The sequence below is a fragment of the Muscardinus avellanarius genome, assembly GCF_963383645.1.
Source record: "Muscardinus avellanarius genome assembly, chromosome: 3".
In the NCBI taxonomy this organism is placed as follows: domain Eukaryota; kingdom Metazoa; phylum Chordata; class Mammalia; order Rodentia; family Gliridae; genus Muscardinus; species Muscardinus avellanarius.
The window spans coordinates 81898494-81920184 of record NC_137788.1 but is presented as its reverse complement, the minus strand read 5'-3'; the positions used below and the strand labels follow the sequence as shown (position 1 = coordinate 81920184).

The following is a 21691-nucleotide window of genomic DNA, read 5'->3' as shown; positions in this document are numbered from 1 at the left end:
CATATTTGAATGAGCATTAAAAATAAAGATTAACATCCAAACTTTGGTCTCTATAATTGGAGTAGAGGCAAAAGACACTTTCTTAATATCTTTAAATTTTATATTTAAGTCATATCTAAGCTGGGCATGGTGGCATAAACCTGTAATCCCTGTACCTGGGAGACTGAGACAGGAGGATTACAGATTGAAGGACATCAGCAACTTAGACCCTGTTTAAAAAAATAATAAAAGGCTAAGCATATAGCTTGGATGTAGAATTGAATCCTTAGGTTCAATTCCCAGTACCAAAAATAGAAAATAAAAATAAAGAAAAAATCAAGGCATATATAAATGCTTTATAATTTAAAATATTTAAAAATAACTGGACATAATAGCCATGTGTATATAGTTTATAACATAATTTTTGAGCTGGCAAATTGGTTTTGATTATATAATCACATACAAATGAGTAAATTAACAAGTGATATATAAAGACAATATAACACAAATGTTAAGATGCAAAATACTTATAAATAATTATTATGAAACAAAATAATGATACATTCTCCTATAGTGATTAGAGCAAAAACTACTGAAATGCACACTCTAAAGGTATGGGTTTTGTCTTAAGTTTTAAAAACTAAACACAAAAAGAAATAAAGAATGGGCTAATGACGTGAGGAGCCAACATAATGAAAGTCATACATTCTGTAATTGATCTTTCAGAAAAAGTAGAGTTTGTGTACTGATAGTTATCTAACAGAATGGAACACTGACAATGGAAATCATGACTCCTCAAACATGTCCTTGGGGAGGTGAGAAAGAACTGTGGGGAGCTGCCTTCACAGATCAGGGACAACGCCTCCTTAGCAACCGGAGGGAGAGCAGAACTTGGGAACAGTGGCGTTTGCAGATGTGGTATCCGAAGCCTGTCCAAGGCCTCTTCACATTACTTCTGTTATCTCAGTGGAGAAAGCAGCAAGAAACAGGTAGCAGAGACTGATGGTGGCAGAGGTGGCATCACTGGGAGGTCTGACTGTGCAGGGAGTCCATGAACCATGGACACTTGACTTGATAAGACCTCTACCTACACTGAGGCTCATTTCAGTTTATGTTCAGAAATGTAAAGTGAGAATGGTTATCATGGTCACATCTGTCTCTAAGCACATTCAGCTTTCTGGTTGCCAAATTGGTGGTCAGATTTCACGGAGATTTCAATTTTGTCAAGTGAATACTTCAGATAGAAGCAGTAGAGTTGAGAGAGTAGGCAAGGAAGTGATTATAATGTCCTACAAACTTAGGATACGCAGAGAAATGAGGGTATAAAAGGGGAAAGAGCGAGGTTGTGTTGTGCTTTGTGATATTGGGACTGAACTTGGGCCTTGGGTATGCTCTTCACATGCTCTGAACTGTACCCCAGCCTGAGGAGTACTGTCTTGGAGAAGTCTAAAGATTGTGAGAGTCTCCAGGCGCAGTGGCACATGCCTATAATCCCAGTACTTGGGATGCTGAGACAGGAGGATTGCAGGTTAGAGGCAAGTCTCAGCAACTTAGCGAGAACTTGTTTCAAAATAAAATAAGGCTGGGGGTATAGCTTAGAGGTAGAATGCTCCTGGGCTCAATCCCCAGTACAATAAGAAAATGTTAGAGTCAAGGGCTTATTCTGAGTAAGCTAGAAACAAATAGGAGAAAGAGGTGAGAGAATAAGATGTTTGAAATTGAGATGATCGAAGCCATTTAGTAGTTGGTTAATGGCCAAGGAGAGGGTGGCTGAAGCTGGTCTTGCAAATCAAGAGCATAAGCAGAGAGGTGTGCATTGAAGAGAGAGCTACACAGACTAAAATCTCGGAATGAGGAGGAATGACCAAGGCTGGTAAATGACTATGGGTCTGATGAAATGAACCAATTGTAAAGCTAGGCATTCTTAGGGAAGAGGGAAGGAGAGAATGGTTTGCAAGTGGTACTACAAAGCTGGGAAAAATCACTAGAAAAACAGGCACTAAAGCCGGGCGTGTGAGGTGGAGACAGGAGGACCGCGCAGGTTCCAAGCCAGACGCTCTGGCTTAAGAGACCCTGTTTCCAAATAAAATATAAAATAGGTCTGGGAGTGTAGCCTGGAAGTAGAAGGGCTTCTGGGAACCCCAGTGCCACCAAAAAAAACACCAAAAAACAAAAACAAAAACAAACAAAAAACAAACAAAAAAAAAAAAAAACAAAACAGGCACTAGCTGGGCATGGTGGTGCATGCTTGTAATCCTAGTGCTTGGGAGGCTAAAATAGGAGGACTGCCAATGGTTCATAGCCAGCCTCAGCAATTTAGGCCATCTGAAATTTTGTAAGACCCTGTTTCAAAACAAAGAATAAAATAGGGTTGGGGTGTAGCTTGGAGGTTGAATGCCTCTGGGTTCCATCCCACATACCACAAAACAACAACAACAACAACAACAACAAACAACAAGAAAAGAACAAAAGAAAGAGAAAAAGAAAAAAAGAAGGGGCACTACTAAGAGGCTGCTGGAATTACAGCAATGGTGTATGTATGAAAATCACCCAGAGGGCTTGTTCAACTGTAGATGGCTGGACCCTACACCCAAAGCTCTGATTTAGTTTGCATTTCTGAAAACTTCCCAGATTAAGCTGATGGAGTTGATCCAGGGACCATACTTTCTGAGCAACTAAAATAACAACAACAAAAAAGGGAAAGGGTTGACTGTACAGGGAATGTTGTTGACTTTTCATGAATCCCAGAGAATAATGAAAAGGTTTTAGGAGTTGGAGAGCTGGGGCCAGAAAAGGGATCCTCATAAAACTAAGTTTTAGTTGAAGATGTAAAAAGTTAAAAGAAGCCTAACAATCTTTTACTAAAAACCAATGTTGATATAGTAAGAACAAGTAACAAACCCGTATTTTTCTCTGCTAAACTGATGTCAACCAACCTACCAAAGCTAAATAAGTTTTAAAAGACTTAAAACTTTAAGAGTTGGTAAAGAGTTGGTTAAAATAAACATAGTAATCACCATAATATAGCTCTTTATAATCTTCTAGATAATCTTTTGAGGAAATAACATATTGTTTAGTATATGCACACTAATTTCTTGGACAAAAATAGACATATTTGTATAGTAATAGTTATCACTTTAGTTCTGGCTACACCAACACTATTGTAGCCACTAGTTAATCATGTGTATTTTAAAATGTATCATTACTATAAAAATAAATGAAGTCAAAAAAGCATTCTCATCCTTTCGTTGTAAAATATACACGTTTTGAGTTTTTGCTTTAGATAGCATGAGAACAATATCTGAATTGTGTTACAGTTTCAAGAGTTCAAAATTTAAAATGTGATGCTAATACAAACGACTTATATGTTAGGGCAACTTGGAATGACAATTATTTTATAGAATATTTAAATAAGACTTACTAAAAGTAAAATTAAACATTTATTGCTGCCACGTATACATATTAAGTGTAAATTCTTATAGAAACATGCATACATAGTATTTACAATTATTTTGCTTCAAATTCAACGTCTTTTAAGCCATATGTAATATTTAAATCAAATGTCAATACATTTTTAATACAGAACCAGCAGAGAACCTTCTATAACTCAATTCTAAAGGAAACCATTATCATCATCATCATCATCATCATCATCATCATCATCATCATCATTATTGTTTGTGGTACTGGGGATTGAACCCAGAGGCATTCTACCTTTGAGCTACCCTTCGTTCTTTTATTTTTGAAACAGGGATTCACGGCTGGGCGTGGTGGCACACGCTTGTAATACCCGTGCCAGCCAGCCTCACTGGCTTAGGAGACCCTGTTTCCAAAGAAAAATATAAAAAATAGGTGTCTGGGAGTGTAGCCCGGAGGTAGAAGGGTTTCCAGGAACCCCAGTACCACCAAAAAAAAAAAAAAAAAAAAAAAAAAAAGGAAGGAAGAAAGGAAGAAAGAAAGAAAGAAAGAAAGAGGGTCTCACTAGGTTGCTGAGAGTCTTACTTAATTTGCTGAGGCAGATCTCGAACCTGTGACCCTCTGTTTCAAACTCCCAAGTACTGGGATGATAGGCATGTACCACCATGCCTGTACCCCAGTATTATTTGTTAGAAGCTCTAAATATTTTACATAGTGGCAGTCTTTCTTTGGAGGCAGGGATTTTCTATGTTACTGAGGCTAGCCACAAACTTGTGATCCTCCTGCCTCAGGTTTTTTTTTTTTTTTTTTTTTTTTGGTGGTACTGGGGTTCCTGGAAGCCCTTCTAACTTCTGGCTACACTCCCAGACCTATTTTTACATTTTTTATTTTAAAAACAGGGTTTCCTAAGCCAGCACGTGTGGCTGGCTTCGAACCTGCGCGATCCTCCTGTCTCTGCCTCCCAAGCGTGGGGATTACAAGCGTGCGCCACCACGCCCTGCACTACTGTCTCAGCTTTCTGAGTCTTTGGGATTACAGGCATGGGCCAAGAAGCTCTAAATACTTCTAAAGGCAGACAAATATCTGTTTTAAAAGTTAAAACCAAGAACTAAGTCACTCACCCGTGGGAACAAAGGGAGCAGAATATCATTACCTGGCTCCATGGAGGTAGATGAGCAAGAAATTGAGGCATCCAGTCCTAAGTTAGAATCAGAATTCTTGCTGTCAAGGGACTTTACAGCATACCCTAGTGATAGTACTGAGCCTCATCCCAGAATCGGGAAGAAAGAAGACATCAAGAAAAATGTGTTCTTTATGCTAAACCATGAACACAGAGCAAAATTCCATCCAGCAACTGGGAGTCTTGTCTTCCTATGCTACTTGTTTCCTGGGCTCTGGGAAGCTATGGTGGCTGTAGGAGTTCCAGAATGCTCCTATTTATCAGCGCCTCTCCAGACAAGCACGGGTTTGGCTTACGACACTGCAACACTGAGGATGGACAGCTTAGACGAGTGACAGCTGACAGCCTTGGAAATGTCTTCCATACTCAGTCATTGCTGTACCTTGCTGATGGGTACAGCAATTGCTATGTCAGAAAAGATACGGAGTGGCTCAGAGCTAATCAAGAAGAGATTCAAAGCACTTTTGGTCACTCTAGGCAAGAGTGGTCATGGTGAGTCAGCCACATTCCTCAACGTATATCAACCTGCTGCTGCTGTGGACTGGATCAACTCCCAGCCTTGGGCCGGAAGGCTAGGACTCCTTGCCACAAGATTCAAGTCCCCGGGCAAAGAATTGATGGAGCAAATCAGAATGGTATCATGTTATGCTCAGATGACCACACATGTAATGATCAAGCAATATCTAGATCAGTGCACGGACGGAGCCATCGCTCTCCCTGCAGTTGCTGCAGAAATTCTGGCATTTATAACTACGGGGAAAGCCCTCAAAAAGGAGACCGGGAGTTGGTTTGAGTTTCTTGGTACAATATGTCATGGAGAGACCATCAAGCTTGCCCCACGTGCATTTCCCAATCTTGCCTCCATGGCTCTTTATTGGAGCTGGCGAGAAAGTGCCACATGACGGCTTTCAAAGCACCCATCATCCAGCCAGGATCCAGCTTGACTGAGCCTCTTCTCCACCGTGCCAGAGAAAGAGGAGTAATAAGGTCCAGGATTGGGGGTGAGGTGAGCCCCAGTGTCAAGAATATTCTGAAGCTTGTTGGAGTTACTGGTTTCTCAAATGATAGATGAACCAATGCTATAATAAAATAACATAAAATAAAAATAAAATAAAATAAAAGTTAAAACCAGACAAGTATGGTGGTGCACACCTGTAATCCCAGTACATGGAAGGCTGGAACAGGAAGATTGCAAGTTCAAGGCTAACATCAGCAACTCAGAGAGTCCCTCAGCAACTTACTGAGCCCCTATCTTAAAATTAAAAATAAATAAATAAATAAAAATTTAAAAAGGGCTGGGGGTGTATCTCAGAGGTAGAATGCTCCTGGGTTCCATCCTTAGTAACATACACACACACACACACACACACACACACACACACACACACGTTAAAAACTTCAACAGGAACTGTTTTTGGTACACTTTTATATATTCATTCTTTAAATAATCAAGGATTATCTCTTTAGGATTATCATCGCTTACATGAGGGCCTATAATATTCAGCTGACAATTATTTGGAGAATGAATAACATATGGGAATCTATTCAATTTTAAGAAATCCAAATCTTAAAATTTTTTATAAATGATATCATTAAAAAATGAACATATAGCTATTAAAAATGTAAGTGAAAACTGTTTAATCATTGTAGAGCAGTCGAAATACAATATATCTTGGTGTCCGAAAGCAATCATTTTGCCATATGTATTGTAATCTTTTATATTATTCATTTAAAGTGATGGTTAATTTAAAAACCAAGTTTTAATCAAAGTTGTTTTCAAACATTGTCATAATGTCGCTTTGAAGAGTCATATCAATGGTACCCGCCATCTGTAGAAAAAAAGATTTTTAATTACTTTAAAAGTGTATGCTTTTATAACAGCTACATAAAAATGATTATGCAACATTTGGGAACAGATAATACAAAATGCAGACTAATATAATAAACTTGTACATAATTTTTCATTTGTTATACTGCCACTTGGTTTTTGCTAACATATTATTCATGTGACAAAAATTAAAACTCATAAGAGAATGAAGAATAAGTTTGACCTTTTTCTCCAAGTAAGACAGGAATTGGACTCTCCATATTGACAGAGTGGGTATTAATAAGAATATCAACTGAGCCAGGCATGGTGGCGCACGCTTGTAATCCCAGTACTTGGGAAACTGACAGGAGGATCACACAGGTTCAAAGCCAGCCTCAGATAGTTAGTGAGACCTAAGAAACTTAGTGAGACCCTGTTTCCAATAAAATATGAAATAGGTCTGAGAGTGTAGTCCGGAGGTAGAAGGCCCTTAGTTTTCATCTCAAGCACTACCAAAAAAAAGAATATGAACTGAGAGGTGGGCACAGTGGTACACGCCTGTAATTCTAGCTACAAAGGAGAGTGAGATAGGGGGATCATAAATTCAAGGCCAGCCTGGGAAACTTAGACTCTATCTCAAAAAAAAAAAAAAAAAGATAAGCTGGGTATGGTGGCACATGCCTGAAATCCTAGTACTTGGGAGGCTGAGACAGGAGGATTACAATTCGAGAACAGTGTCAAATATGTTGCAAGACCCTCAGAAACCTAGCAAGACCCTGTTTCAAAACAAAAAAGAGTTCAATTCCCAATTCCACACACACACAGAAAATATAATAATAAAATAAAATAAAGGGAGAAGGAAAGAATGGGATATAGCTTCTTATCTTATAGATAAGAAGGGGTAGAATGATTGTCTAGCATGTATGAGGCCTTGGCTTCAACTCCTAGTATTGCAAATAAATAAATAAGAATATAAACTAAGAGAGTACTGTTTTATTTATTTCTGTAGCCAACACAATACTAGACACATAAAAGTATTCTGAATGAACCAGTATTTTTCCTGTATGAGAGAATTCTAATATGTAATGTTAAAGTATGGGTTTTTTTTTTTTTTTTTTTTTTTTTTTTGGTGGTACTGGGGTTCCTGGAAGCCCTTCTACCTTCAGGATACACTCCCAGACCTATTTTAGACTTTTTTATATTTGGAAACAGGGTCTCTTAAGCCAGTGGGGCTGGTTTCGAACCTGCGCGATCCAACTGTCTCTACCTCCCAAGCGCGGGGATTACAGGCATGCGCTAAAGTATGGGTTTTACTTGATTCTGCAGCTTGTTAATTGTGTAACCTAAGGCAAATTATTAAAGTAAGTGTATTCTTTTGTTTGTTTTTTTGTTTATTTATTTATTTTCAGGTACTGGGGATTGAATCTAGCTACATTCTACCTCCGAGTGACACCCCAGCCCTATTTTTTATTCTGAAACAGGGTCTCACTGAGTTGCAAAGGGCCTCACTAAGTAGCTGAGGCTGTCTGGTTTCAGTCTCCCAAATACTGGGATTACAAGCGTGTACCACCATGCCTGGCAGCAAGTGTATTCCTTTTTTTTTTTTTTTTTTTTTTTGGTGGTACTGGGGATGGAACCCTTCTACCTCTGGGCTACACTTCCAAACCTATTTTTATATTTTTTTATTTGGAAACAGGGTCTCTTAAGCCAGCGAGGTTGGCTTCCAACCTGCATGATCCTCCTGTCTCCACCTCCCAAGCGCGGGGATTACAAGCACGCGCCACCATGCCCAGCAGCAAGTACATTCTTTATAGAGGCATTTCTGAAGATCAAATCAAATGGTATATATGACACTCAGAAAAAATGCTTTTTATTAAGTACTTTTAAAAGCTTTTTATTAAAGCTTAAATGCTTTTTAAAAAATAATGCCGGGCGTAGTGGCGCACGCTTGTAATCCCCGTGCTTGGGAGGCAGACACAGGAGGATTGCGCTGGTTCGAAGCTAGCCGCACTGGCTTAAGAAACCCTGTTTCTAAATAAAAATATAAAAATAGGTCTGGGAGTGTAGCCCGGAGGTAGAAGGGCTTCCAGGAACCCCAGTACCACCAAAAAAAAAAAAAAAAAGATGAAGTAGCCGGGCATGGTGTGGCGCACAGTTGTAATCCCAGCGCTTGGGAGGCTGAGACAGGAGGATCACACAGGTTTGAAGCCAGCCTCAGCTACTTAGTGGGGCTCTCAGCAACTTAGTGAGACCCTGTTTCCAAATAAAGTATAAAAAAAAATAGGTCTGGGAATATAGCCTGGAGGTAGAATAGCCCCTTGACTCCACCCGCAGTACCACAAAATCATAAAAAAATAAAAAATAAGCTGGGCATGGTGGCATACGCTTGTAATTCCAGTATTTGGGAGGCTGACCAGGAGGACAGCGGTTCGAGGACAGCCTCAGCTAGTACTGAGACCCTGTTTCAAAATAAAGAATGAAAAGTAGGGCTGGGTGTGTAGCTAGGAGGTAGAATGCCCCTGGGTTCTATCTCCGGTACTTCAAAAAAAGAAGAAGGAGAAGGAGAAGGAGAAGGAGAAGGAGAAGGAGAAGGAGAAGGAGAAGGAGGAGAAGGAGAAGAAGAAGAAGAAGAAGAAGAAGAAGAAGAAGAAGAAGAAGAAGAGGAGGAGGAGGAGGAGGAGGAGGAGGAGGAGGAGGAGGAGGAGGAGGAAGAGGAAGAAGAGGAGAAAAAAAAGAAAGAAAAAATAAAACAAACAAAAACCCTCAAAAAACTGAAGTAGAAAAAAGCTAATTAAGACAAAGGAAACAAGTGTTTACTGAATTTGAAGCGTTTTTAAACATGTTTTTGTTATATAGATTAGATATTCTTTGCCATCTAAAATTACATCAAATAATTTAAAAGTCCTTTCTCCCAAGAAGAAGAGCAACAGACCAGAGTGACCAGGTAAAAAAGACCAGGTAACAGACCACACAAAAGCAGCAATTTGGAACCAGCTGGCTGGCTTCCTGGATGTGAACTGGCATTCTCATTGGCTACATCAAACAAGATTTGGGATTATGACCTACCTACCTAAATGAGAATAAAAGGGTATATCTGACTCAATAAACTACAAAAACTTCTTATAGAGTATGCTAAGAGCCAAAAAAGCTTCTCCTTAAGTATTAAACCAGACTCCTTTCCTACTGCCCAGCTCCTAGGATGCCAAGTCAAGCCTGCCGCGTGAGAGTTGGAGGTGCCGCCCTATTCTAAATGCCAGCAGTGCTGCCACAATGCAGCCGTACTGGAAAATTTCAAGAATATGTAATGAAACCTGCTTTTATATAAAGGTTTTAATTTTTCAATTTTTTTTGGTGGTACTGGGGGTGGAACCCAGAGGCTTTCTACCTCTGGGCTATTTTATATTTTATTTGGAAACAGGGTCTCACTAAGTTGCCGAGAGCCTCACTAAGTAGCTGAGGCTGGCTTCGAACCCGTGCGATCCTCCTGTCTCAGCCTCCCAATCGCGGGGATTACAAGCGTGCGCCACCACGCCCGGCTTAAAGGTTTTAAGTATAGTCTTATTTTAAGTTCTCTTCCAAGTTGACTAAAATCTATACAGATGGAGTACTTATTGCTAGAGGATCAGCTCTTCTATATAGCAATTAACCTTATATATCATGACTTAAATTTTAGCTAATGCTCTTTGCAGCTGATACCATACAATATGTATGCCTTTCTCTCCTCATACATAACTTCAACTATTCAGATTGAAGATCAAAGCTTGGTCAAGAAACGTGGCATGAGAGTCCAATTCCTGTCTTACTTGGGGACTCTGCTAAATGTCAAATCACTAGTTATTTTTCCAGGAAGAATCAATCAACTAGCAGCCAAGTTAAGGGCTCAGGTTGTCAAGGATGATAGTAGGAAGCCGGGCGTGGTGGTGTAATATGGTGTAATCCAGTACTTGGGAAGCTGACACAGAAGGATAGCAGGTTTGAGGCCATCCTCAGTAACTTAGCAAGGCTCTCAGCAACTTAGCAAGACTCTGTTTTAAAACAAAACAAAATATAAAAAGGTCTGGGGGTGTAGCTTGGAGGATGAATGCTCCTGAGTTCAATCCTCAGTATCATAAAACAAAAACAAAGCCAAAAAAAAATGTAAAGGAAAAAAAGAATTATTTAAAATTTTTTTTAATTTTTATTTTTTATAAGTGGAACATATTAAAAGTGGTGTACATTTAGGTTGCGCTTCATGCCCTTCCCCCTCCATTTCCCTTCCCCCCTCCCAACAGAGAGTGTCCAGGTTAACCATGTTATATTTATACTATTACATATATTCATATGTAGCTCCTCCATTGAACAACCTCAGGCACAGGGAGTAACTTTCTCAATAAGACTTCCAAAGCGCAGGAAATAAAGCAAGAATTAATAAGTGGGATCTCTTCAAAAAAGAGTTTCTTCTCATCAAAGGACACCATCAAGAACCGAAAGAGGAAGCCTACAGAATGGTAGAAAATCTTTACCAGCCACCACTCTGATAGGGGGCTAATATCCAGAATATACAAAGAGCTCAAAAGACTCTACACTAGCAAAACAAACAACCCAATTAAGAAATGGGCAAATGAACTAAATAGACACTTCACAAAAGAAGAGATACAAATGGCCAATAGATACATGAAAAGATGTTCAACGTCACTAGCCATCAGGGAAAAAGAGAATTCTAAAAATTAAAAAAAAAAAGCATTAATGAGCTGGGTGTGGTGGCACAGGCCTGTAGTTCTAGACAGAAGGATGAAAGGTTTGAGGACAGCCTCAGCAATTTATCCAGACCCTGTTTCCAAAGAAAAGAGCGAGTGGAAATTGGGTGTGTGGGGTGGTGTAGCTCAGAGGTAGAATGCCCTTAGCTTTAATTCTCAGCACCACAAACACAAAAAAGAAAAAGCAGCTGGGCATGGTGCACATGCTTGGAATCCCAGTACTTGGTAGGCTGAGACAGGAGGATTGTGGTTCTCGGACAGCCTCAGCAATTTAGTGAGGCCCTGTTTCAAAAATAAAGAATAAAAGCATAGGGCTGAGAGTGTAGCTTGGAGGTAGAATGCCCCTGAGTTCCACCCCCAGTACCGGGGGGGAAAAAATTAAAAAAAGGAAAAGCGCACCAGTGAGCTGTGAGACAACCTTACGTAGGCTAAAAAAAAGAGTAACTGGAGTCTTCAAAAGGGTTGAAGGAGACATAATATGAAGAAGAATGGCCAAAATTTTCCCAGGCTTGATAAAAAGTATACAGATCTTGGCTGGGGAGGTAGCTCGGTGATAGATCACCTCCTTAACAGGCATTAGTCCTGGGTTCAATCCCCAGTACTACCAATACCATCAACATAAACGGGTATCTCCAACAAGCCCAAAAAAGCACAAGAAACATGAAGAACTGTGGAAACTACTGCTGAAACCCATTGAGAATAAACATGATAAAAGCCTCCTAAGACCTTTATAAACAGAGAACTAAGGTTTTTCACTAGAAACAATGTAAGCAAGGAACCTGGTGACGGAATATCTTTAAATTACTGAGAGAAAAATACTAACAGTCTATAATTCTTTATCCAGGAAAAAAAGTCTTCTAAAAAAATAAAGATGAGTTGAAAGCATCCACAAAAAAATGTGCACACAGAGAATCATATTACAGCGGCTTAATTCATAACTGCCGCAGATTGGAGGTGACCAAGATGCCATCTGGTGAGTGAGTGGATGACGACACTGTGGTATGTCCATACAATGGAGCTGTAATTTATCCAAGAAAAAGTAGAGAGAAAATAATAAAACAGAGGAATGTAGGATTAATTTTGAAAACAAGGACTTTCAAACTGGTAGACTAATAAGACTAAGTGGCAAATCGTTTCACTCATGTGCCATGCAATTTTCTATGCGCTTAATGCATGTTAACTCATTTTATTTTCAAAACAGCTATCATTATTCCCTCTTTACAAATGAGAAAATTGGGAGAGTAAACAAACTTTCAGGGCCCAAAAGTCTAGTAAATAATAGAACCTAGGTGTGTGTTTATATTAAAGATTGAATGTGGGGGCATTCTACCTCTGAGTTATACCCCCAGGCCTTTTTTATTTTTTATTCTGAAACAGGGTCTCACTAAGTTGAAGAGGCTGGCCTTGGACCTGTGATCCTCTAGCCTCAGCCTCCCAAGTACTGGGATTACAGGTGTGTGCCACCTCATTCAGCTTGCAGAAGCCATGATTTGGACCTAAGCAGGCTAAACAGCTACAGGATTAATGCTCAGTATTACGTTATGCCTGGCTCTTTTGATTATAAAGTTTTTATTTAAGTTCTAATTTTAGAACCTGATCTCCACTGCCACTTAATAACCGCCCTCGTGTGCCTTTTGAGCATATGAGAGACGTGCTCTGCTCAAATCTTGCCCTTGTTAGATTTAGCAAACTAAAGCTCACTTACTGCTTCTCTCCTCCTCCGCTCTTGCTCTCTCTCTCTTGCTAAGCTGCGGTCCTTGAGAAGCCAGGGGTTGCTTCTGTCGGGAGCATCCAATGGCTGACCTTCTTTCTGCTCTTCTCCATGGCATTTGCTTTGCATTTTATTTGAAAAAGATTCTGGAGTCAATCCGTTTCCAAGGTCCCTTACAGAAAGAGTAAAGCTCAAAGTAGGTTTCAAGATCCTTAAAAGTTTTTACTACAAAGACACATTATTACTGTTATTATTGATTATGAGTATTTTGGTACTGGAGATTGAGCCCCTGGGCATTCTACCTTCAAGTACACTCATAATCTTTTTTGATTTTGAAACAGGGTCTCACTCAATTGCTAAAACTGGCCTTGAACCTTTGATGCTCCTGTCTCAGCCTCCCAATGAGACATTGGTATTATAGGCATGTGCCATCATTCTCAACCAAAGATACATTATTAAATAACAATTACAAAACAATGTACTAGATACCCATTTTCTTACACTATGACTTTTTTTTTAAAGTGTGTGTGTGTTTTACGGAGGCTTGAACCCAAGGGTGTGCTACCTATGAGCTATACCCCCAAGCATATTTTATTTTTTATTTTGAAACGGGGTCTCACTAAGTTGCTGAGGGTCTTGCTAAGTTGTTGAGGCTGGCTTTGAACCTGTGATCTTTTTCTCTCAGTCTCCCAAGTACTGGGGTTTACAAGAGTATGCCATATGCCCAGCTTTTAATCATTTTTTTTGATGTGTCAAACAGGTAATCTATGTTGACAATATAATAAAAAGTTTTAGGAAACGGTGACAATAAAAAATATATAAAGGAAACTGTGACCAAGGTGCACCATTATCTTTGTACACATATAGAATGGGAAAACTAAGGCATCTCTGGAAAATAACTTTTTTTTTTTTGTGGTACTGGGGTTCCTGGAAACCCTTCTATACCTCCAGGTCACACTCCCAGACCTATTTTTATACTTTTTTATTTGAAAACAGGGTCTTTTATGCCAGCACAGCTGGCTTCAAACCTGTATGATCTTCCTGTCTCTGCCTCCCAAGTGCAGGGATTTGGTTGGTTGTTTGTTTGTTTTTCTTTTTTTGGTGGTACTGGGGTGGAACCCAGAGGCTTTCTACCTCCGGGCTATACTCCCAGACCTATTTTCTATTTTATTTGGAAACAGGGTCTCAACTAAGTTGCTGAGAGCCTCACTAAGTAGCTGAGGCTGACATCAAACCTCTGTGATCCTCCTGTCTCAGCCTCCTAAGCGCGGGGATTACAAGCGTGCACCACCACACCTGGCTGGAAAATAACATTTTTATAATTCGGTAATATTTGTATCTTTACTAGCTTGACCACTTGATGTTTTCCATCTTCTTCAAAATAGATACTATCACTTAGAAAAAATGTCCATAAAAGTGGGCTTTTTACAATTGCAATTCATTCTGTGTTCTACAGTAGCTAAGCCATAGACACTGAACACATATTAAAACATATTTCTGTGCCTCCCACGGGCTCTTTCATCGGGCACATGACAGACCTGGGGTTCTCCTGTGGTGCTTTTGGCTCCCTCGTGCTCTGCTCCTGGTGTTTCCGCATTAGCTCTTGTGTCCGCGCTTTCACTTCCTTCTCTATTGCTGCTTTTCTGAATTGGTTGAAGAGCTCATCTGAAGATTTCAGTACACCTGGCGTTTTCACTGATTTGCCTAAACTTTTCCAAGAGTCAGCATTCTTAATCTTTATATCCTAAAATAAATATTTGATTCAGTCTATGTCTACAGATATCAACCAAATTTTGGAAGGAAAACAATATCTTTTGATACAGTAGTAGTTCACATTCAGATTCCCAAGGCCTTCATATACTTTTACTAAAGTCAGGGGGGAAAACAGGCTAACAGATCATCTAAACTCAATTATTCATCTACGAGCAAGTTAAAGTAGCCTGGTCACCAGTGATTTCAACTTAATATGATATACACTAATTGTATGATAATATGCAAGGAATATAAAAATAAATAATCATTCACTGTAATCAAGATAATTATGACCCTACAGGAAAAATAAAACAAATATACAAATGATTAAGAATAGGCAAAGTAAGATTATGCCATAAGAATGGAATGGCCCGGGATCTATTGAGAACAATCTTTCTTTACTTGGCCACCATTCTTAAGATGTGCTATGGTTGAAATTAATTCTACCCAATAAAAATATAATTCTAGTAGCCATATTTAAAGCTCTTAAGATTTCAATGTTAATTATATTGTATTTTACTTAACAAAATATAGAAAGTTTAAGTCCCTGGAGTTGTTATTTATATTTATAGCACATCTTAAATTATAAATTCTGATTAGAAACAACTGAGCTCTAATTACCTTTATAAATTATAAAGTAGTTATATAGAACTAAGATGCTCTATACTTAAGCTTTCCAATAACTGGATTGTGCCATTTTAAAATTCAAATTAATTAAAAAGTAAATTTTTTATTTTAAAACAGGATCTCACTAAATTGCTAAAACCGGCCTTGAACCTTTTATTCTTCTATTTCAGCCTCCCATATATGTCTCAGTTGCTCCAGCCACCTTTTAAGGAGCCAGTAGCCACCTGTGACTATAGGCTACCATATTAGACATTATAAATCTAGTTGACTTTTCTCAGAGTTAACCTGCGTACCTATGATAAAGAATTATACAACATTATATTGATCAATTGATTGATTGTGGTACTGGAGATTGCACCCAGGGGCATTCTGCCTATGAGTGACATCTCAGCCCTATTTTTATTCTTTATTTTAGAACAGGGTTGCACTAAGTTGCAGAAGGCCTCACTAAAAAGCTGAGGCTGGCCGTGGACTCATGATCCTCTTGTCTCAGCCTCCCAAGTTCAGAGATTACAGCATGTGCCATCACACCCAGCTATTATAATATTCTATTAATTTTTTTCTTTTTATAAATGTCTCCTTAATAATTATGCTTACTTGCTGTTTGTGGGGGTTACTGAGGATTGAACCCTTTTTGTTTTGAATAGTTTCTCACTGAGTGGCTGGGGCTGGCCTCCAACCTGCGACCCTCCTGTCTCAGCCTCCCAAGCACTGGGATTACAGCCTGCACCACCAGCCTGGCTTGATTCCTGGGATCACAGGCCTTGATTCCTCTTTGGATATTATTTCCATGACAAGGTAGGAGAAAACTAAGGGAAAATGTTGACCAACATCCCATATAGGAAAAAAAAAAAAAAAAAGAAAATGTATGACTGATATATCTATTTCTGTCCCCAAGTAGTATGTCAGAACATCTCTTCCCCACATCTTACACACGGAGGTACCTTCAAATAGTTATCCACTTATGCTTCCTAATAAGTTGCCAGTAAAACCTGTTTTTTCCCTTATCAATGAAATTGGCTAAAATCAGTTCCTGAATCTCACTTTCCAACACAGATTTGAAACAAGACAGGTAATACCTGGTAGTACATTTAATGGGGGATAGACAGGAGAATGAAACCCTCGTCTCTGGCTCTGGGTCCTGAAACTGATATTCACTGCAATGAAATTTTTGAAGACTCTAAAACAAGCACATTTACATATAGGGCCAGAGTCCAGGAAAGTTTGTGAATGTCATGAAGAATAGAGGCTCTGACAGGTAGACACGAGGATGGGACATATTCCTTATGGAAGAAAGAACATAATCAAGGGTATTAATAGGTGTGTATGGGGAGAAATGGGTAACAAGGCTTCAGGCAATTCTAAGGCATAGTCATAAAGATTAGAAACTAGACTGAGATCACATGTAGAGGTGCTTAATCTTCATTCTAGAGACACAGCTGGGAACCACTAAAACTTTCATACAGGTGAGGAAAGGATCAGAGAGAACCAACGTAAGGATGCTGAGGAGAGTGGATTAGAGCAAGGACAGCACAGGACCAAATGTGAATGTTGAAATAGCTCAAACAGCCAGGCGTGGTGGCACACTCAGAATCCTAGTACTAAAGGAGGCTGAGATAGGAGGAGAGCAGGTTCAAAGCCAGCCTCGGCAACTTACTGAGGCTCTCCACAACTTAGTGAGACACTGCTTCCAAATTAAAAAAAAAAAAAAAAAAAAAAAAACAGAAAAAATAGCTTAAATCAATAAGGCTTGGTTCTACTGGGCGTGGTGGAGCACGCTTGTAATCCCAGCATTCAAGAGGCAGAGACCAGAGGATCACGGTTCATGGATAGCCTTAGCTACTTAGTGTAGCCTTTGCAACTCAGTGAGACCCTGTTTTGAAAATTAAAAAGGCTAAAGAGCCTTAGGACCACAAGTATATATTTTAGACATCGGCACAGAGACGATAAACTGAAATCACCTTGGAGTAGAAGACCCTGGGGTTTCATACCCTATCAAGGTGTCGAGATAGAGGCACCTATTTTAGAAATCCCCGGGTCCTTGGAGAGAGCAAGTCACAGGCGCAGGGTGAGTTTAGCTACGAAAAATGAAGACCCCCCCCCCAGCTCGCAGCTGGAGGAGGATTTGCCACCACCTCCTACTGAGGCAAACCTTTGGCAATGTTAGTATATGTTTTGGGTTGCCACATTGGAATGGGTGAAAAAGTTTGTATTAATTTTTATTTTTTTGCAGTACTAGGGCATTCTATCTCTGAGCTCTACCCCCAACCCTATTTTTTCTTATTTATTTTTGAAACAAGTTCTCACTAAATTGCGGAGTGTCTAAGTAGCTAAGACTGGCCTCGAAACTGCAACCCTCCCCTCTCAGCCTCCTAAGTACTGGGATTACAAGTGTGCACTATCACACCTGGCACGAGAAAAAGTATTTCTGATGTTAGCCAACAGAAGTTTGGGTTCCTACTAAGCATTCTATGATGCATAGACCTAGACCTGATAAAGATTTACCCACCCTAATATATCAACTATGTCAGTTGAGAAACCAGTTTAAGATGCAAGCAGGTAGTGAGAAAATAAGATGGAAAGGAATAATGGAGCCAGGTATGGTGGTGCATGCCTGTAATCCCAGGGGTTTGGAAGGCTGGGGCAGGAGGACTGCAAGTACAAGGCTAGCCTGGGTATTTTAGAAAGACCCTATCTCAAATAAAAAGGGCTTCAGATGTGGCTCAGTGGTAGAGCTCCCTGGGTTCTATCCCTAGTATTGGAAAACAACAACAACAACAACAACAACAACAACAACAACAACAACGACAATGACAACAACAACAACGAATAGAGCCTATAGAGATGCCGGGAGATTAAACCTATTGACTGTAAGAAAATTTGGAACAAAACTGTAGAGATGGAAGAATGTGTCTTGGCAAAAACAGACACCTTTTCCTAAGGCAGAAGTAAGAGAAGAAGATAAAGCTAGGGGTTCTGGGTAGAAAGATGAGAAGTTAGTTGAGAATTGGTTAAAACCATTCATTTTAATTATCACTCCTATTTGGTTATGATGCTTGAGCCATTTGGGCTGCAGTTTATTCAGATAGGAGAATTCTCAAAAAGTCCCGGAGCACTCAAATTCTATGCTCCCTCTTTTCAATAAATGTTAATTCTGTTGCTAGTGAGGGCGCAAAGGTGGGAAATGATGTTAATTATAAAAACAGACTGCTTGGCCCTTTCTTGTGAAGAGAATAAGCAACACAATCCCACTTCGTCCTCCTTGTGGTTCTGGAGATAGAAGCCTGGGGCATCCTATCCCTGAGCTGCACCCTCAGCCCAATTTTATTTTTTTATTTGGAAATAGTCTTGTTAGTTGCTGAGGGACCACATTTTTTCTTAAGATTTCGTCCTAATACTTGAGTTTCTATTATAAGCTAGGCCCTGGGAATTTAAAAAGAGTATACAGGCTGTGTGGCCCATACCTATAATACCAGTGCTTGGGAGGCTGAGGTGGGAGGACCGCAGGATCAAGGGCCTACAGTACAAGCTTCTATGTTATGACAGATACTTGATGTTCTACAGCTTATTTTTGCTCTTTTCCCTTTTGGAAAATTTCTTATTCTTTTCAAACTTAATTTTGGGCCAGTCAAAAATACAAAGTTATGTTAGGTTAAACATAAAGATTGTAGGAAAACAAATGTTTAAGTTATGAAACTCTAGCACTGTTATTTCAAACCTAAAGGGATTGGATGACTGTCAAGTAAACCAAAAAAGCAATAAAATAAAAATTAATGTTGGTTGCCAGAAAAGTAACGTGTCACACACGTGCGCGCGCGCGCACACACACGCGCACACACACACACACACACACACACAGCACTGAACCCAGGGGGTTCTACACCTGAGCTACACCCCCAGCTCAGTGGTAAGGCATGTACTTAGCATGTGCAAAACCCTGACTTTAGTCCCTGGCACATGCGCACACTCACAAAGTGGGACAGCAGGTAAATATCAGCACTATGGAATTTGCAAATACACAGAAGCATGAGAAGTGAGGTAGTGGGTAGGGAAAGGATGCTGCTCACATCTGCGTTTAACTTACACAACCAAAGATTAGGCTTAGACATCCAAGATCAGAATGAAACTGGGGCTCCAGACTATCTCAATTCATACTCAGTTTTCAATCCCTTCAAGGTTCATAAGAACGACCGCTTTGCTTTGTACCTTCTGCACAGGCGCTTGACATCCAGATTCCAACACGCTTCTGTCACCGTCACCCGATGGCTGCGCTACAGTTGGGCCATTCAAGAGTTGTTTGGAATCACCTAGAGGAACACATTTTTAGAACGCTGTGATCAAAAGATTTCCTCCTACTTATCTGTCCCCATGCTACAGAGCTCTCCAGTTTGTAGGCTGACTTCAGCTCCTGAGGTGGGTCTCAATTAGACCATGCCAATCATGATGATTTTATCCCCCCACCAGTAACTCATTTAGAAAGAACAGACCAATGTAGCACTTCCAAGGAAAGATGCTGCTTGGGTGGCCGATTTTAGAACAAACAAAACAGAGAGAATGAAAGAATTAAGACATCAGATATAGTTGGCGATAACAGCTGGTGAGGTGACTGGGTAAGAAACGCAAAACATTTCACTCTCTGAGTTGACCAGAGCAAGCTATGGAATCTTGTCCATCATATCCTTCCTTACTTCCTTTCCTCTTTCTTTCTCTTTCCCTTACTCCCTACTGCCCTCCCTCCCTTCCTTCTTTTCAAAATTAGGTGTTGAACCCAGGGTTTCATGAATAACTTCATTAATTCTTAAGTTTCAATACAAATATTTCATTTATTATTATGGGTAAGGATGGATAACAGAAACAGTTTTTTTAAATTGTGTGTGTGTGGTGCTGGGGAGTGAACCCAGGGGCATTCTCCCTCCAAGCTACACCCCCAGGCTGATTTTTTATTCTTCCTTTTTCAAACAGGGTCTCACTAAGTTATGGAGCACCTCACTAATTAGCTGAGACTATCCGAGAACCCAGATTCCTGTCTCAGCCTCCCAAGTACTGGAATTAAAGTATATGCTACCACACCCAACTTATAGAAACAGTTTGAACCCTGGATCAAATTATCAAATTATGCCTAAGATCAACCTGTCTTTGGACTATTGGCTATATCTGCCACTACATTTCCTTTTTTTTTTTTTTTTTTGGTGGTACTGGGGGTGGAACCCAGAGGCTTTCTACCTCCAGGCTATACTCCCAGACCATTTTTTTATATTTTATTTGGAAACAGGGTCTCACTAAGTTGCTGAGAGCCTCACTAAGTAGCTGAGGCTGGCTTTGAACCCGTGCAATCCTCCTGTCAGCCTCCCAATCGTGGGGATTACAAGCATGCGCCACCACGCCCGGCTTACATTTCCTTATTGTTTTTGTTCTCTCTCTCTCTCTCTCTCTCTCTCTCTCTCTCGCTCTCTCCTTTCCTCCCTCCCTCCCTCCCTCCCTCCCTCTCTTTCTCTCCCCCTCTCCGTGGTGTGTGTGTGTGTGTGTGTGTGTGTGTGTGTGTGTGTGTGTGTGTGTGACTGGAGACTGAACCCAGAGGCATTCTACCTCTAAGCTATACTCCCAGCTCTATTTTTATTCATTATTATTATTATTATTATTATTATTATTATTATTTTGTGGTACTGGAGATGGAACCCAGGGACCTTCTACCTCCGGGCTATACTTCCAGACCTATTTTATATTTTATTTGGAAACACAGTCTCTTAAGCCAGCTGAGGCTGGCTTCGAACCTGCACGATCCTCCTGTCTCAGCCTCCCAAGCGCGGGGATTACAAGCATGGGCCAGCACGCCCAGCTTATTATTTTTTGAAACAGGGTCTCAGTAAGTTGCAGGAGGACCTAAGTAGCTGAGGCTGGCCACGAACCTGTGACCCTCCTGTCCCAGCCTCCCTCCTTTCCTTAATGTCAGTGTAAACTGAGTTTTCTGTCATTCGCAACCAAGAGCACTGAGATGCATGACACTTAACCGTTTCTGTTCCTTCTCTCCAGTCCTTGTCTAGGGGTCCTAATTAGTGGCAAAACCACAAAGGGGACAAATTGGCACTGAGCTGCTGTCCTTGTTAACTTGAGCTCACAAAATGCTGGTCATTATATACTGTAGGAAGTGACATCTAAGTGCTCACTGCCATTAGTCCCTTGACTGATTGTCTGGCTATAAATGAAGCCGAGGCTAGAGGAAGAGACCAAGAAACACCAGGGGCAAGGGAGAGCCTAGGAGGAGTACGTACTGTAAAGGAAGCAGGTAGGAAAGAGCGTTTCCGGTCTGTATACCGCTACCCAGCCCAGCTGTGTGTTGATGTTTTCTCAGAGAAAGGAAGAATGGAAAAGAGGGAGAAGAGCTGTAAGTCGCAAACTATATCCCTTCTCTGCCAGGAGTCGGATATTATTTGAAAATAATAATATCTGAAAGAGGATATATATATATATATATATATATATAT

The 21691-nt window shown here is 40.1% G+C and overlaps 1 protein-coding gene across 1 annotated transcript in view; it reads right to left on the bottom strand.

The window, feature by feature from the left end:
• Positions 1-6336: 6336 nt before the first annotated feature.
• BRDT (bromodomain testis associated) overlaps positions 6337-21691 on the bottom strand; it is a gene marked incomplete at both ends in the record, with an annotated part of 57342 nt that continues 41987 nt past the window's right edge. The window contains 4 exons of the mRNA XM_080691468.1: positions 6337-6405; positions 12825-13002; positions 14369-14574; positions 19416-19516. Of these exons, the coding sequence (XP_080547594.1) occupies positions 6337-6405; positions 12825-13002; positions 14369-14574; positions 19416-19516 (554 nt within the window). The remainder of the gene's footprint in view (positions 6406-12824; positions 13003-14368; positions 14575-19415; positions 19517-21691) is intronic.